At 39.4% G+C, this 15,934-nt stretch overlaps 1 protein-coding gene across 2 annotated transcripts in view; it reads left to right on the plus strand.

Annotated features, from left to right (window-relative positions):
* Nucleotides 1–15,934, plus strand: part of WSCD2 (WSC domain containing 2) — a 478,077-nt gene that overhangs the window by 382,030 nt on the left and 80,113 nt on the right. For both annotated transcript variants that reach the window (XM_077462039.1, XM_077462040.1), the window contains one exon: nucleotides 8,054–8,175. In XM_077462039.1, coding sequence (XP_077318165.1) covers nucleotides 8,054–8,175 — 122 coding nt within the window. The remainder of the gene's footprint in view (nucleotides 1–8,053; nucleotides 8,176–15,934) is intronic.

Raw genomic sequence — 15,934 nt, forward strand, 5'->3', positions numbered from 1 at the left:
TAATTTTCTCAACTCGTCGTAGTGTTGTACATCACCACGTTCTTGATGGTCGAAAGTTCAGAGAACTTTTGTGTGACCGTGTGTACGCAAAGCAAGCTTGAGCGGAATTCTGTCAGAAAAAACATCCACGTTTTTTCTAACGGAATTTCTGATTGTGTGTATGGGGCATAAGAAAGCAGATCTAATGGGGACATCACTGGGGTTTGCAGACCCCAGTGATGTCGCCATTAGATCTGATTTATTTACAAGCGGGATCAAACTGAGTAAAAATGTTTTTTTTGTTTTTTTTTCTAATGGTAGATGATGAAGTGACTTTGCCTGGAGCTTGGGCTTTAAACTAATCCACACCTTACAAAGTAATTGGTTAGCATTACAAGATAATTTGTTTTGTTTCTGGATCATGATATTGCCCCTGTTCATTTGACAAGTAAAATTGGTCTTATTTGTGAAATTGACCTTTATATGACTAAACATGAATATAAAAGACCCTGGGGTATGATAATTAGGATTTATTTATTTTTGATACTATTAAAGTCCTTTGATTTATCTGTATTGTTTTTCTTTAACCTTTTTATGATACCATATTGATCCAAAAAATGTTAGCTTTGATGATCAAAAAGCAGAATTTATGCACTCTGCTGGAAATTCCTCATTCTGATGATATATTCTAGATATATGGAAGCCCTGCAAAACGTAAACAAAATTAGAAATCAGAAAAAAAAAACACACATTTAGTTTGCTAACGAATTTACCCTGTGCAAAATGATAGCTTCCATGTGCATGTCAAACATGTATAGTTAATTATCATACAGTGCATACTTTAGTTGAAAAGCAGAAGAGGGTTTGATCTACTTTCCTAAGATTAAATAGCGTGGATCAGTGAATTTGAATAATTAAAATGTCAATCATTACACTGTTCCACCGATTCACATTTTCTGAAGTTATTTCATTTGTATCAGTACAAAATAATTATATTACTTGATACAGCACTAGGCCACAATGAACAAGGCCGCAAGGTGCCATAATAAGCAACTAACATTGTTGGTGTTAGGGACAAAATCATCAAGGTCAAAGCTAGCCATACACCTTACATTTTGTTTTGTTTTTCAGTTATGTATTATGACAGTCTACTTGACTAGATACAAATTAAGTGGGTTGGTTAGATAGATGTTTTACTTTTCAAACAACATGGTGTATAGGCAAAGAAATAAGGTATGCTGAGGATAGAAGGCTTAGCGTGCTATTTGATTTGCGCAAGTATCAAAGTTGTAGCAAGTAACAGCTCTATCTTCAGTTCTAAAGTATTTAAATCAAATGGCTGCAACGGATTATAAGACATTTGTTGCTTACAGCTGAAGTTTAGTATATTACTTTTTTTTGGGTTGCAGCACCAAAACATATTAGGTATGTGTAATGATGTGTATCGCATTAGCCGTAAGCAGCTGCTTCTGCTAAACTTCATCCCTGTAGTGTCTTCTTCAAAGTCACAAGTTATTGCCCTGAGTGGCTGTCTTCTGGTGTTGAGAAGGTTAATAGCAGCAGCAGCCGAGAGGAAAGAAGGCGCAAGCAAGCAGTGCAATTTTAAACAGCTACTGTTGTTACTTCCAAAAGACAGTCGCTCAGGACAATATCCAGCAGCTATAATACAGACACTTTGTGGATAATTTTTAACAGAAGCAGCAGGTAATCAGATACACTGCATTAAACATACCTAATGTATTTAATGCTCTATCCCTCCAAAAAAAATAGAAAACTTTAGCTTCACGCAACCCCCAGCCTATTAATTTATAGTTAGCCTTTATTGAGGGAGTGTCATGGTTATGCAGTGATCTTCCTGTTTTTGCTTACTTCCCCTCATGTGTTCAGACTAAGAGGCCAGCCACTTCCACCTGGTGGTTTTTATAACCTCTCCTCTAAGCATGGCTCCACCCCAGGCCCTATCAGGGAATCCTATATTAACCTGTGCACTGCAAGCCATCGAGGCTGATTAACCATTGTGTATTCATTGTGTGTTTGGCTTCCTGGTTCCTTCTTGCCATGTGCTCTATGTTTGGCTCTGTTACCGACCTTGACGTGTTCTCAACGATTCCTGTCTACTTGTGACCTTGACCTTTTGCATGTCTCTGACCATCCCTGTCTGCTTGTGACCCTGAACCATTGGCGTGTACTCTGTTGTTCCTGTCTGCTGGTTGCCCTGACCTCTACCGTATCCCCTTACTATCCTTGTCGTTCCAGCCTGCTGCTTCCTTCTCTTGTAGTCTACTGTGAGTGTGAGCTGTGAGACCCTAGGGGCCGCGACCTGGAGCCAGAGTGCAGCGAAGTCCATCCTCACAACTGGAGGCTCTGGCGAACAACCGCTGGCTCTTAGACTCCGCGCCCTGGGGAATCTATGCTCCAACTCCCATTGGGATAGTGTTAGTGATCCTGTAGACCTGTGTCCTGAATCTCCCTGGGTACAATCCGCAGCAGTCAGTCCTAAGGTCCACTACCTAGCAGTGCACTTCTGACTCCTATGGAGTGCATCTGTCACCTGGTCTCAGGTGACCTGACAGGGAGCAGGTACCCCTCTATTGTTGACCTCTCATCCTTAAAATACTAGCTGCCTGGCTCAGATGCTGATTCAGTGGGCACAATAGGTTTTGGTCTGCTGGCACAAAACAAGTATGCACTTTGTGAGCTACAGTAGACAATACAACAGGGAGTTCAGCAGATGAAACCAGTGGGAGCTGCAAGAGAATCAGGAGATCAACACTCCTGGCAGTGCTCATTTTCCAGTGAAATTTAGGGGATCATGTATTGAATTGGGCAGTATTCAGTGGCATAGGCAGCAGGAGAAGTGAGTATTTACAGTCTGCTTTTACAGGTATGCCTTGCTATGGGTAATTTACTATAATGCCAGGATTAGGGATGAGCCAGATGTTCGAGTCGAACGTAAGTTTGACTCCAACATCGGGTGTTCGCCTGTTTGCCGAATAGCGAATAATTTGGCAAATTCGAAAGCCGCGGAACACCCTTTAAAAGTCTAAGGGAGAAATCAAAAGTGCTAATTTTAAAGGCTTATATGCATGGTATTGTCATAAAAAGTGTTTGGGGACCAGGGTCCTGCCCTAGGGCACATGTATCACCAAGTGGCCCTGCCCTCAGTTACAAAAGATCTGTCAAAGCGAAGACGCATCAACGGAAGGGAGCCTCCCATAGAGGTGGGTCCGTCGTGTTTTTTTTTTTTTTGTCTTTTTTGGTCCCTCTGCGGATCAAGAGAAAAAGAAGAAGACTTTGTGGGACAGTTTTATGTTTTTTTTTTTTTAATAAAGCACTTGTCTCCAAGCCGTGTCATGTAATTTTTACCATTTTCACACTATTTTTTCACACTGTCTACATTTTTTTTTTACATTTTGGTTCGGGGGTTCCCCTTAATATTCATACCAGACCCAAAGAGTCTAGTAATGGAATGTGGGGGAATCCCATGCTATTTTTTTCAGTGTCTTTTTGTGTATTGCCGGGACCGACAATTCTAGCCGCGAGCACTTTTAAATTACTTTTTTTCCTTTAGAAATGTCATTTTGCTTTCAGACCGTTCTAAACAGGGGAAACATGCGCCACTTTACAGGCATACTGGTGCTGGTATATACACCCCCCAGGTACAGAATTTAAAGGAATACTTCACTTTTATTGTTTCACTTGCATTGTTAAAATTACTGCTCCCGAAAAAAATTCTGTTTTTTCTTTTTTTTTGCATTGATACATGTCCCCTGGGGCAGGACCCAGGTCCCCAAACACTTTTTATGACAATACTATGCATATAAGTCTTCAAAATTAGCACTTTTGATTTTTCATCTTCGTGTCCCATAGACTTTAACGGTGTTCGCGTGTTCAAACAAGTTTTGCCTGTTCGCATGCTCTGCTGCAACCCGAACCGGGGGGGTGGTGTATGTTCGGCCTATCCCAGGATTGTTTCAAGAGATGCTTTCCATAGCCTAGATATTTACAGCATTGGAAAGAATGAGCATAGAATTATATTTTATGTTATTCCAGTTTGTCGTTTAACCATTTAAAGTGGAGTTGCGCCAATTTTTTTTTTTTAAGTCAGCAGCTACAAATACTGCAATTTCTGACTTTTAAAATAAGGGCAATTACCTGTCCAGGGTGCTCGCGATGTCCTCACCTGAAGCCAACCTGTCCCTCGGCTCCCGGGTGCAGGTGCTGCCATCTTCAGTAAGGGAGTCAGGAAGTAAAGCCTTGTGGCTTCACAGCCTGGTTCCCTACTGCGCATGTTGCGCTGCGCATCCTGACTGGTCCTTGCTTTCTTCTGGGACCTGTGTGTCTCACAGAAGACAGCAGGGGGGGTCAAATACCTGTATTAGACCCCCCCCCAAAGGGTGCCAATTGTGACACCGGGAGGGGGAGGGATCCGATCAGTGGAAGTTCCATTTTTGGGTGGAATTCCGCTTTAAGGACCAAGCCTATTTCTGACACTTATTGTTTACAAGATAATATCAGTATTTTTTGCTAGAAAATTACTTAGAACCCCCAATCATGATGTATATTTTTTTAGGAGAGACTGCAGAGAATAAAATAGAGATCGTTGCAATTTATTTACACTTTATTTACGCAGAAACACAATTTTTTTTGAAAACATACTTTTTTGGAATTAAAAAAAAATATTTTTTTTGTATAATGTGAAAGACGGTTATGTTGAGTAGATTGATACCCAACATGTCTTGCTTTAAAATTGTGCACGCTTGTGGAATGGGGACAAACGACAGTATTTAAAAATCTCCATAGGTGATTTCTCTAAAAATGTTTACAGGTCACCTGTTTCGAGTTACAGAGGAGATCTAGAATTATTACTCTCACTCAATGATGTGTGGCTTGCAGCAATAAAAGCAATAATAAAAAAAAAAGGTAATTTTATTTTTCTACATAAAAATAAAATGGGCCCTTTATGGCCGTAGGGTGGAAGTGAAGTTTGATGTTCCTCCTGTCCTCCAAGGGCATAGAGTGGGAGTCTTGCCCTCACTTGACTTCCTGCCCATCAAACGACTGGGAAGTGGCGAGGGGGCACCTATGCCACTGCCCATAAAAGTGATCCCATAGCGAATCCGCCACTGGGATGACTTTTATGTTAGAGAATCACCAATTGTGTAAAAAAATACTGGGGCTATAGCAGCTAGTTGCTGCCATAACCCTGGTATTTAATGTTAAAATAGCAACGTATATCCACGGTGGATGGTCTGTAAGTGGTACATTTAAAGTGGTTGTAAACCTCAAATATGAAATATGAACAAAACATATCCCTCTATAGTGTGTATTTGTCTCAATTAAAAGTGCTTTCTGTCTGCTGCTTCGTTCCTTTGCTATCAGCATGAGTCACTTCTGACAAGTTTTCCTGACACCAAGAGAAAAATAGTGACAGGTGAGGGATCTCCAACTGATTGACAGCCTCATCTCTTTTCCTTTGTGCTATGTGTGTGTGTGTGTGGGGGGGGGGGGGGGGCAACTGTGTGTCCCTTCTTTTGTTCCTTCCTTTCTTCGTTCCTTCCTTCATTTGTTCCTTCTTTCCTTCATTCCTTCTTTCCAATTTGCTTTCAGAGCTCTCCCTACTGAGCTCTGCAGGGTGCAACTTCAACTCCCTGCACCCCCTTTTTTATAACTCTCAGACAAGCTTTGTAAATCCAGCACTTTGAATGGATGTAGAGAAGAGGGCTGCAGATAGACAGACAGGTACAATTTATTTAGGAGGCTTTGTTTTATCTCTGAGTATCACCTCAGGCCAGTTACGTCACTGGCTATATGTAAGGGTCTACAACCTCTTTAAAGTTTGACTGACTCCCTTTCTTGTTCATACTTCAACCTCAAAACATGTAAAAAAATGTAGGACCTTTGCTACAAAGCCACATCATAAAATATTTTATTTTAATGCTTTAAAATCTGACAACCTAGCCATATGAGAAATTTTACAAGTTAGAAATTGGAAAAAAAAAAGAAACAAGAAATTGGGACATTAAATTGTAAACCGTACTCAGTTTTAAACGTTTATAAAGGCCATTGAGATGTCAAATACATTGCCTTTTGGATACTTTTGTATTTTTTAAAAACATGAATAGTTTTTTTTATTTGCTAGTCTTTGCTATTCTTGTTTTTGCTTTGTTTATATTTATACATTAGGTATAATGTATTATGAGATATAGGGATATGCGAGGGATGAAGTATACCTTCAATCCTTCTTTTTACCTTCTTACCTATCAGTGGGTTCAAAGTGATCAGCCTGCATCCATAGACCAAAGACAGTATTGACTTTAGTGCTGATGTCTGACTTCATCATTTCAGCATAGCAAGTATGAGGTTCAGTGTCAAATGTAGCTATCTGAAACAATAATATTCGTCAAACAGCTCATGTGAATCTGTTCTGCATTATACACAGTTTTTAGCAAGAGTTTTTCTTTGAACAACGTCTGCCACTCAGAAGTCAAAAAAGGTCTTCTGAGAGGAAATCACAGAAAGAGGCAATCATGTTTAAACTCATAAATAATCATCAGACATACTGAAGTATTTACGCACATTGAAAAAATGGTTTATAGAACATACTAAATTATTTCTCAGCAACTTAGAATTCTTAAAAAAAAATATATATATTAGTATATTTCTTGATTTTCTAGAACTATTATGAGTAAACAATACGCTTCCAAGAAACATACAGTATGTGAGCTCTGGAGATTTTAATTGTATTGTACTTTATGGTTCACTTGTTAAAAAGCGAATGGAAGTTGGAAGATGAAATTGGTGAAGTGGTTTCTAATTCTTTTTTTTTCTTATTATTGTAGTAGATGTAAACCTGTAATGGATGACATTTAGTTTGCTAAGGCACCAAGTATCATTAACAATTACCGTTTTATTATCCCTTGTTTTATCTTAGTGCTGCTGATCTCCTGCAGACTGTGTATGCTTTAAGTGAGATTTCTTGACAGTGAACCAAAATCCTTCCAAACACCAGCCAACAGCAAACATGAAAATTTGAAAGTGAACCAAAAAACCCACTGACAGATTTCCTGACTAATATCTAAAAAGCGGAAGCCTAACTAACAACTAACTATATACAATATATAAAAATGGGGAACACCGAAAGGCAGGGGGAAACTGGAGGTGCGGGGAGCAGATGGGAAGAGGGAACCAAAATTGCCACCAGGAACAAGGGAAAGCAGGTACAAGGCAGCAGGATGAAGGCTGCAGGGGAGGAAGCAAGAAAAGGATCTAGGCAAACAGAATTTAACAGCAGCAAAACTCTGTAGTGAGAGGCACTTAGTAGGGGAGGACCTAAATAGCCTCTCAGCAGCCAGCATCAGATGGAAACTGATTACTGGGGTCCTGGGCTGCTGGGAGATGCCCATTGTTGGACATTGGAATTACAACCCTCCACCCAGAGAACCACAGTGCTACCAGTAGGTGATCCAGGTCCTACAGCAGGTTTTCTGATGGTCACAACAATGAATCAAGTGCTTAATTTAGTCACTTGTAGTCTCCATCAAAAGATCGGTGACAATGCATTAGCACAGTTGGGAGACAGGGATAAAACACAGTCACCCAATAAGTACTTGAACAAAGACCATCATGGCAGGATTACCAGGTATCATTTTAATGAAAGCCACAAAAATATTAAAAATGACCTTTTGAAATTCATAAATTTGTTAAATGTTGTAAACCCTTACATATACGTATTGAAGTGACTGACCTCAGGTGAAACACAAAGATGAAATAAGGTCCATGCATTTCGTAATCTGATTATACAGTCTCTGCAGAATCTCCAAATTTTCAGACAAATCAGTGCACTATTATTCAGTGCAAAAATATTTTAGGGGGCACAAAGGAATAAACCAAATGCACAAATGGTGCTGCTTGCAAATGTTTCTCCAATCTGGCTTTAGATTTAGGTGGATTGTCTGTGCTTGGATAACATATGACTTCAATGTTGACATCTTTGATTTTTAATTATTTGGTAAATTGTCATAATTAACTATTTCTGCTAAAATTGTAACTTATTTGTTATATTTGCATGCAGATGGCAGCGCAATTTTTCGTGGGTGTTTCCGCCGACCAGACAATATATCTTTAGCTCTCCCAGTTAGCACCATTTTGTTGAATATGTCTGTGGATAAATGTGTGGATCGATGCACAGAGAAGGTACGTCTAGTAACCTCTTTATGTAGCTTTTCGTTTTACTATTATGTACTAGGTACAAGAACTATGAAACACACTATACATGGTGTGAAAGTTTTGTAGAACTAGAAATGTAAAATATTTAGTGGTGAGCTGACATCTTGTACAGTGCCTTGCAAAATAATTCACCCCTCCCCCCTGGCATTTTTCGTGTCTTGTTGCCTCACAACTTGGAATTAACATGGATTGTTTGAGGATTTGCATCATTTAATTTATAGAACGTGCCCATGACTTTGAAGATTTTTTTTTATTGTGAAGCAAACAACAATTAGGACAAAATAACAGAAAAAATCAATGTGCATAACTATTCACCCGCCTAAAGTCAATACTTTGTAGAGCCACCTTTTGCGGCTATCACAGCTCCAAGTTGCTTTGATAAGTCTCTATGAGCTTGCCACATCTTACCACTGGGATTTTTGCCCATTCCTCCTTGCAAAACTGCTCCAGCCCCTTCAAGTTGGATGGTTTGTGCTTGTGAACAGCAATCTTTAAGTCTGACCACAGATTGTCTACTGGATTGAGATCTGGGCTTTGACTAGGCCATTCCAACACATTTACATCTTTCCCCTTAAACCACTCAAGTGTTGCTTAAGCAGTGTGTTTGGGGTAATTTTCCTGTGGGAAGGTGAACCTCCATCCTAGCCTCAAATCACACACAGAGTGGTACTGGTTTTGTTCAAGAATATTCCTGTATTTAGCACCATCCATTTTTCCCTCAACTCTGACCAGTTTCCCAGTCCTGACTGCTGAAAAACATCCCCACATCATGATGCTGCTACCACCATGTTTCACTGTGGGGATGGTGTTCTTTGGGTAATGTGATGTGTTGGGTTTACACCAGATATAACATTTTCTTTGATGGCCAAACAGTTACATTTTAGTTTCATCAGACCAGAGCACCTTCCTCCATACATTTTGGGAGTCTCCCACATGCCTTTTCGCAAACTCAAAACGTGCCATTTTGTTTTTTGCTGAATGTAAGGGATTTCTTCTGACCACTCTGCCATAAAGCCCAACTTTATGGAGCGTACAGCTTATTTTCATCCTATGTACAGATACTCCAGTCTCTGCTGTGTCTCTACTCTGCAGCTCCTCCAGGGTTACCTTAGGTCTCTGTGCTGCCTCTTTAATTAATGCCCTCCTTGCCCGGTCCGTGAGTTTTGGTGTGCGGTCGTCTCATGGCAGGTTTGTTGTTGTGTCATGTTCTTTCCCATTTGGTTATGATTTGACGGTGCTCCTAGGGATCATCAAATATTTTCATATTTTATTATAACCTAACCCTGACTCAAACTTATCTTGCATACACACGGTCACACAAAGTTTGTTGGAAATTGCGAACCTCAAGAATTCAAGATTATTTTCAAATGTCTTCATTTATTAGTTGAATATTTTTTTCCACATCTCACACTTGCTTAGCATTTTGAATTTTTTTTTTTGTTGCCTAACAAAATGATCTTTCAAGCTCAAAACATAAAGTGGTGATTTTCATAGTTGATAAACATGCTATAGATAATAGAGGAGATTTATCATTATGGATTTCTCATTCGATAAACATGATGGAACTCAGCACTTAAAGAACACATGGAAACTCTTCACCAATCTTCATTTGTCTACTTGGCTTATTTCAATCATATGCAGAATGTTGTTGAGAAATATATAATTAAGCTGGATCCAAATTAATGGCTTATGAGACTGGCAATCAGTGTAGCTATAGTCATCCAATTTCTGAATTATGTGAAGGACATAGAACTTTGTGTAGGTTTTGGGTTTGCAGGAAAAAATAAAAATAATTGATTCATTCAAAAGCTTAGAGTGGTTTTAAAGGAAAGAATTTAAAAACAAACTAACAAACATCTTATACTTACCTTCAGAACAAAGCAGAAACCTGCACTTGTGTGTGAAAATAAAAAGAAATAAAACGTGCTGTGAAAAAAAAGAAAGCTGCAACTCTAGTATGAGATTTTTGTCATCAAGATTGCACATATTTTAAATAATAAGCTGCATTCAAAGAAATGTAAAACATATATAAAAAAAATCTTTTTCCAAGTCTGTTATAATAGTTACATTAATGTACATTATAGAGGATTTTTCTTTATCACATGGACTTTTTAGTGATTCATTTGAACTTCTGGATACATTATTTGATTAATATTCACTTATTTTTTAATGACTCATTTGTAAGAAGAATTTTTATGTGTTTCACCTTTTTTGAGCTCAGCTCATTGTTTAAAAATATAATACACTTACATACTCCGTTTAATGGTTTTGCACAGATCAGCCTAGATCCTTATCTTTTTGGTCCTTGCGCCCCCCCGCCGAGTGTCCTCACGGGCAACCCTCATGTCCAGTCATACACACAGCACAGCTCGGCCCCACCATGCTTTCTTCATTGGCTCACTGGCTGTGATTGACAGTAGCAGGAACCAATGGCTCCCACTGCTTTGTGGGCCAAAGAGGAGAGATAGACCCAGGGGAGCCACTGTTCTCATGAGCATCGCTGAATCAAGATGGGGCTCAAGTAAGTATACTGTAAGAAAAAGCTGGGGGGGGGGGTGGGGGCTGCACCCAGAAGGATTTTTACCTTAATGCATAGAATATAGCCTTTAGGACCATAGATGGTGTCATTTTCTTTACTGCCACCATGGATCGGCCACTGGCCAGAGAGTCAAACAATCTATAGCTTAGGTTAGCTTAGGTTTAGCTACATCTCCTCTGTTATAAAATTAACCCACCCCTATAGGGCATAGCAGGTTTTTTTTCCTATAAATTTTTGTAATTATACATAATCGTACATAGCCCTTTAGCACCTAATAAGATAAACCTTAATGATGAAATCTTTAAAAAATCATGAACCTTACAAAACTCTACTAGTCACTATTAGCTCTTTCAAGATTATTTCAGCTGCCTAAGAGCCTAATCACATCTGTGCATTGTAAAACATAGTAAGTGTTTTTTTCGAAAATGCATATCGCATTTTTAGCACTTAAGATTAAACAAACTGTAGAATGAATTTTTCATGCATTTTGCATCCGTTTTCCTCCCTGGTCACTTGGGGGAAATGGGCAAACGACTCAATAAATGCACATAAAAAATGTATGCTGTGTTTCTGTTGTTGCATTTTTGGTGCACTAACATTAAAGAGGAAGTAAACCCTGATGGGTTTTACATCCTCTTTATTTCCATGCAAAGTTAAAGCATAATAGGCTAGTATGCATTGCATACTAGCCCATTATGTGTCACTTCCCCGAAAATGAAGCCTGAAATGTCACCACTGTCCCCGCTGGCTGGAAGTGTCCATCTTCAGCCCTCTTTCTTCCAGGGGAGTGGACACTGGCTCTGTGACTGGCCGCAGTTGCGTAACATCACTCCCGCGCATGCGTGCAGGAGCTGCCAGTCACGGCATGATCCCTTAGAAAAGTCACAATCATGCCGTTTCTAAAAGTGTGCATGTGCCGGTGACGTCAGCGCAATCTTATATTGTAAATATCTCCGAAACCGTGCGAGTTTAGGAGATATTTCCAGCACCTACAGGTCAGCCTTAATATAGGCTGATCTGTAGGTAAAATCGGTTGTACTTTAACTATAATAGAAGATGCATTTCTGGTGTTAACCTTTAAAATCTAGATTTCTGATTTATTAATCAGAAGATATGATATGGGTTGAAAAGAGAATTCTATTGACAAGGGAAAGAAAGGTTTAACATAACACCATTTATTAGAGTAAGTTACAGGTCTATCTAATACACAGAAAATATCTAGTCTAAGTGAGGGAGTAAAATATTAGGTTAAAATACAACAAGAGTACAGATTACATTCATTACAATACAAAACAAGACATATGACAAGCAGGTATACCTTTTAAGTGCTGGGAGATGATCTGATAATTTACCTAATATTGGTCCATAGATCCGGTCAGTCTCATCTGCCATTATGCTGGTTTTGGGTCCCCTTAATAAAGGGCCATTTCTCATTGACTTGCACAGGACCACCCTGATTGGTTAGCCCTCTCTTCCCCTGGGCGTATTTCTTGCAAGATTGGTCCATTTTCTCATAACTTAATTTCCCCTCAATAGCACCTCCTCTTTTGGGTTTAATTGGTTAGTAATAATTAGTCTGAAGCCCACTTAATTAAAGAGGAAGTTTGCTCTTGAATAGGGCACTTAACTATGCATAGTCCTAGCCGGGGTAAATTGTCCATTCCTGAACAGATCAAAGAAATATTTTAAGCATATCAACCACCCTTTGAAATGGATAAATGGTTGATTAGCACGGAAGAATACACAAGCCTTTATCTAGCAAATGAAATTGGCTCCGTACCGACTACACACCCAAATGGTATCTGTTCCTGGGCCTGTGACTACCACATTAGGTAAACAGCAGGACATCTCCCTAACACCCACACTTAGCATACCTGTAAGACAAAGGTATTTTTAATTGAATTATATACGCTGACCAGAAATCTGTTCCTGTAAGTGAAACCATATAGCCATGTTAAGCTAAAATTATAAACCTTCTTTATTTCTTATCCTAATATATACATCTATAATACAAATATTCCCAGTTGCTAATGGAGATTACTCATAAACTCCTCATAAGGCAACACTGGTGTGTTTTTTACAAAATGCACTTAAGCTGTAGCAAGCAGGATATTTCAAAAGCACAGAGCACAAATGTGTTAACGGTTATATAGCATTGAAAGGGGACTGTACAATGTGTATTTTTTAGCATGGCAAAAATGCACCGATGTAAAAAGGCCCTTAAAACCTAACTTCACCTTTTTGGGCTGAATTTCACTTTTCATAATAAAATCCTTCTGTAATATAATTTCTGAGCCAGCCATCCCAATGTTCTTATCTCAATTATCTCATCCAAAAAGAATTTGGTATTTCTTGTTTCTGTTTTAAAACATTCTTTCTGCTTGCATCACTTTCTGTAGGTCATTCCCCATCATTCTCTGTTTTTGCATCACAGAATAGGGTGTGATAGGACTATTACTAGTGTAGATCGCTTCTACCTCATTACTTTACAACCAACTACTACTTCCCTTAAGGTGACCATACACATTACAGTCTGATTGTACAAGCTCCTTTAAATTTACCATCAGCTTTGTAGTGCAAGGGCCTGTCTGTTTTGATACAAATTGAATGGATTGTTCAGGTAGGTTCTCCTATTCCATAGTTTTGGTATGGAAAATGTACAATCAATCTGCATAGTGTTTGGCCATCAGAGGCGGGGGTGGATGGAGACATACAGCTGTCAGGCCCTGCTCAAATCTTCACATAGCGCAAATACACGTTCCGCCACCTGTTTTTTTTCTGGAATGTTTTGGAGTGTATCCACTCATCACACATAAGGCAGCCCATTCACTTGAATGGGCTGACCTATGCACAACAATTGCCCCAAAGAAGCTCCAGATCTTTTTTTTTAGAGTGGAACATGGAGCATTTTTCACAGGCTTTTTGGTGCATTTGCAGCATGTTTCTGAAATGCACAGCAATCATGAATTTTCTGTGCAGTTTGCCATGCATTGGGAAAGTCACAGATGTGTATAGAGCCTCATTGTTCTTGTGGAAACACACCAATTTTTCTTTAAAGCGGGGTTCCACCCTAAAGTGGAACTTCCGCTGATCGGAACCCTCCCCCCCTCTGGTGGCACCTTTCAGGGGAGAGGGGGGTGCAGATAGCTGTCAAAGACAGGTATTTACACCCACTTCCGGGCATAGACTCCCACGGGAGTCTATGCCTCTTCCTGTCCCTGCGCGCTGTCTGCTGGGACACACACGGGTCCCAGAGACAGCGCGGACAATTCTTATTGCGCTGTGCGACTCGCGCATGCGCAGTAGGGAACCGGGAAGTGAAGCCGCAGTGCTTCACTTCCTGATTCCCTCACCTAGAATGGTGACGGCAGCAGCCGAGAGCTGAGCGATCAATCGGCCTCAGCTGCTGGCATTGCTGGACCCCGGGACAGGTGAGTGTCCATTTATTAAAAGTCAGCAGCTGCAGTATTTGTAGCTGCTGGCTTTTAATATTTTTTTCCACAGTGCAATCCCGCTTTAAGGTCCCATTCACACCTAGCATAGTGGGTTATTTTTTGTTTTGTTTTTCCAGTGACACGCATAAGGCAGGCAGCCTGTTGATTTCCATGGGCTGCTCTACCTGTGGCAAAGTAGCTCATAGGACATTTTGGCGTGGTATGATTGTACAATCTCTAGATCTATCAAAACTGTATAATAGGAGGACACGCCATCTAGTCAATCACTCTGTATTAAATTAGGCAGGCCCTTGCACTACATAGTTGATGGCAGATCTAAAGGAGATTAGATCATGGCTACCTTTATATACCTAAAATGAACTAGTCACGCTTTCAGTGCTATTATTTGTTAATGGCGCCCCAAAAGTGGAAGGAAACACACATTTAGCTGCGTGAAAAAAAAACGAGCGTCAAACACAGTAAAACACGCAGTAAAAAAATGTGCAACATGCTAAAATGTCCCAAGAGCTACTTTGCTGGATGTAGAGCAGCCATTGAAGTCAATGGGCTGCACTATGCATGTCGTTGGAAAATGAGCCAACAAAAATGTGCTTCTAGTACGTTAGAACCTAAAACCTGAACCTGAAAGTAAAATTGGTGTGCTTATACAAGAACAGTAAAGGCTTCATTCACATCTGCGTGTTTCTGAACAAAAAATGCACGCTTTGTCACTCATTTCAGAAATGTGCCTCAAATGCAAATGTTAATGGCACTCCAAGCATGGATAGCAGGCATATTTTTGTCATGCATTTTGTTGCACAACAAATATGCTGCAAACGCACCAAAAAGCAAGGTAAAAAAAATGCACCACATTCCACTCAAAAATGAGTTCTGGAGCTTTTTTGGAGTGTTTGTCATGTGCTGGGGAAGTCAGAAAAATGCATGCTTGGAGAGATGCTGGGGATGCCGTGCAAACATAGTTGATGGGTGAAGGGTGGGAATAATGAGGTCAGTTCAGGATTTGTGTGCTAATGAGAATGCTTAGAATGCATGAAGGTAAAAAACCTTGTGCCTTTACAACAACTTTAAGGTTACAAATGATTTGACACTAGTAAGTCTTTGAACTAATAGAGTGTTATGAAAAGCAGCCAGTTTGTTGGATAGAACTAGCATTAGCTCAGCCCAGAATTAGCATTCATCGAATCAATTAGCATTTAGTGGCTGGTTCTATAAATCTTTAGTATTAAAAGAGGTTGGTTTTCCACCAGTTTTCAGAAGAGATATATTAGATTTTAACAAAATACTGTGTCTTGTGGGTACTACTGACAAAATGTGTCCTTCGAAGTAAAATAAAACCTATTGCAAAGCCTGCCCACTTCAAATAAATTCTGGTCTATTTTCTGGTTAGACAGGATTGTAAATATCTACATGTAATGCACTTTTGAGCACTCCTTGATGTCACTTTACTGTGTGGAGGAGAATTTAATCTCTACTCCTGATAAAATAAAATATACTGTATATTTATACTGGTTCAATGATGACATTAAATCTTGCTGGCTGGCGAACAGCAATCCATCTAGCTATTCAGACTGACAACAAATTATACAGCAAAAAAATGGTTAAAAGAAGAAAAAAAAAAAGATTAAGAGGTTTGAATATATACATACAGAATATAATGCTTTGATTTCTTTTATTTCAAGTTTAGAGTTTCATCATGATTACAAATTTCATACTCAAATTCTATTGAGTTTCT

The sequence above is a fragment of the Lithobates pipiens genome, unplaced genomic scaffold (genome assembly GCF_037356315.1).
Source record: "Lithobates pipiens isolate NorthernLeopardFrog02 unplaced genomic scaffold, aLitPip1_a1.2 Scaffold_3, whole genome shotgun sequence".
Taxonomy (NCBI): Eukaryota; Metazoa; Chordata; class Amphibia; order Anura; family Ranidae; genus Lithobates; species Lithobates pipiens.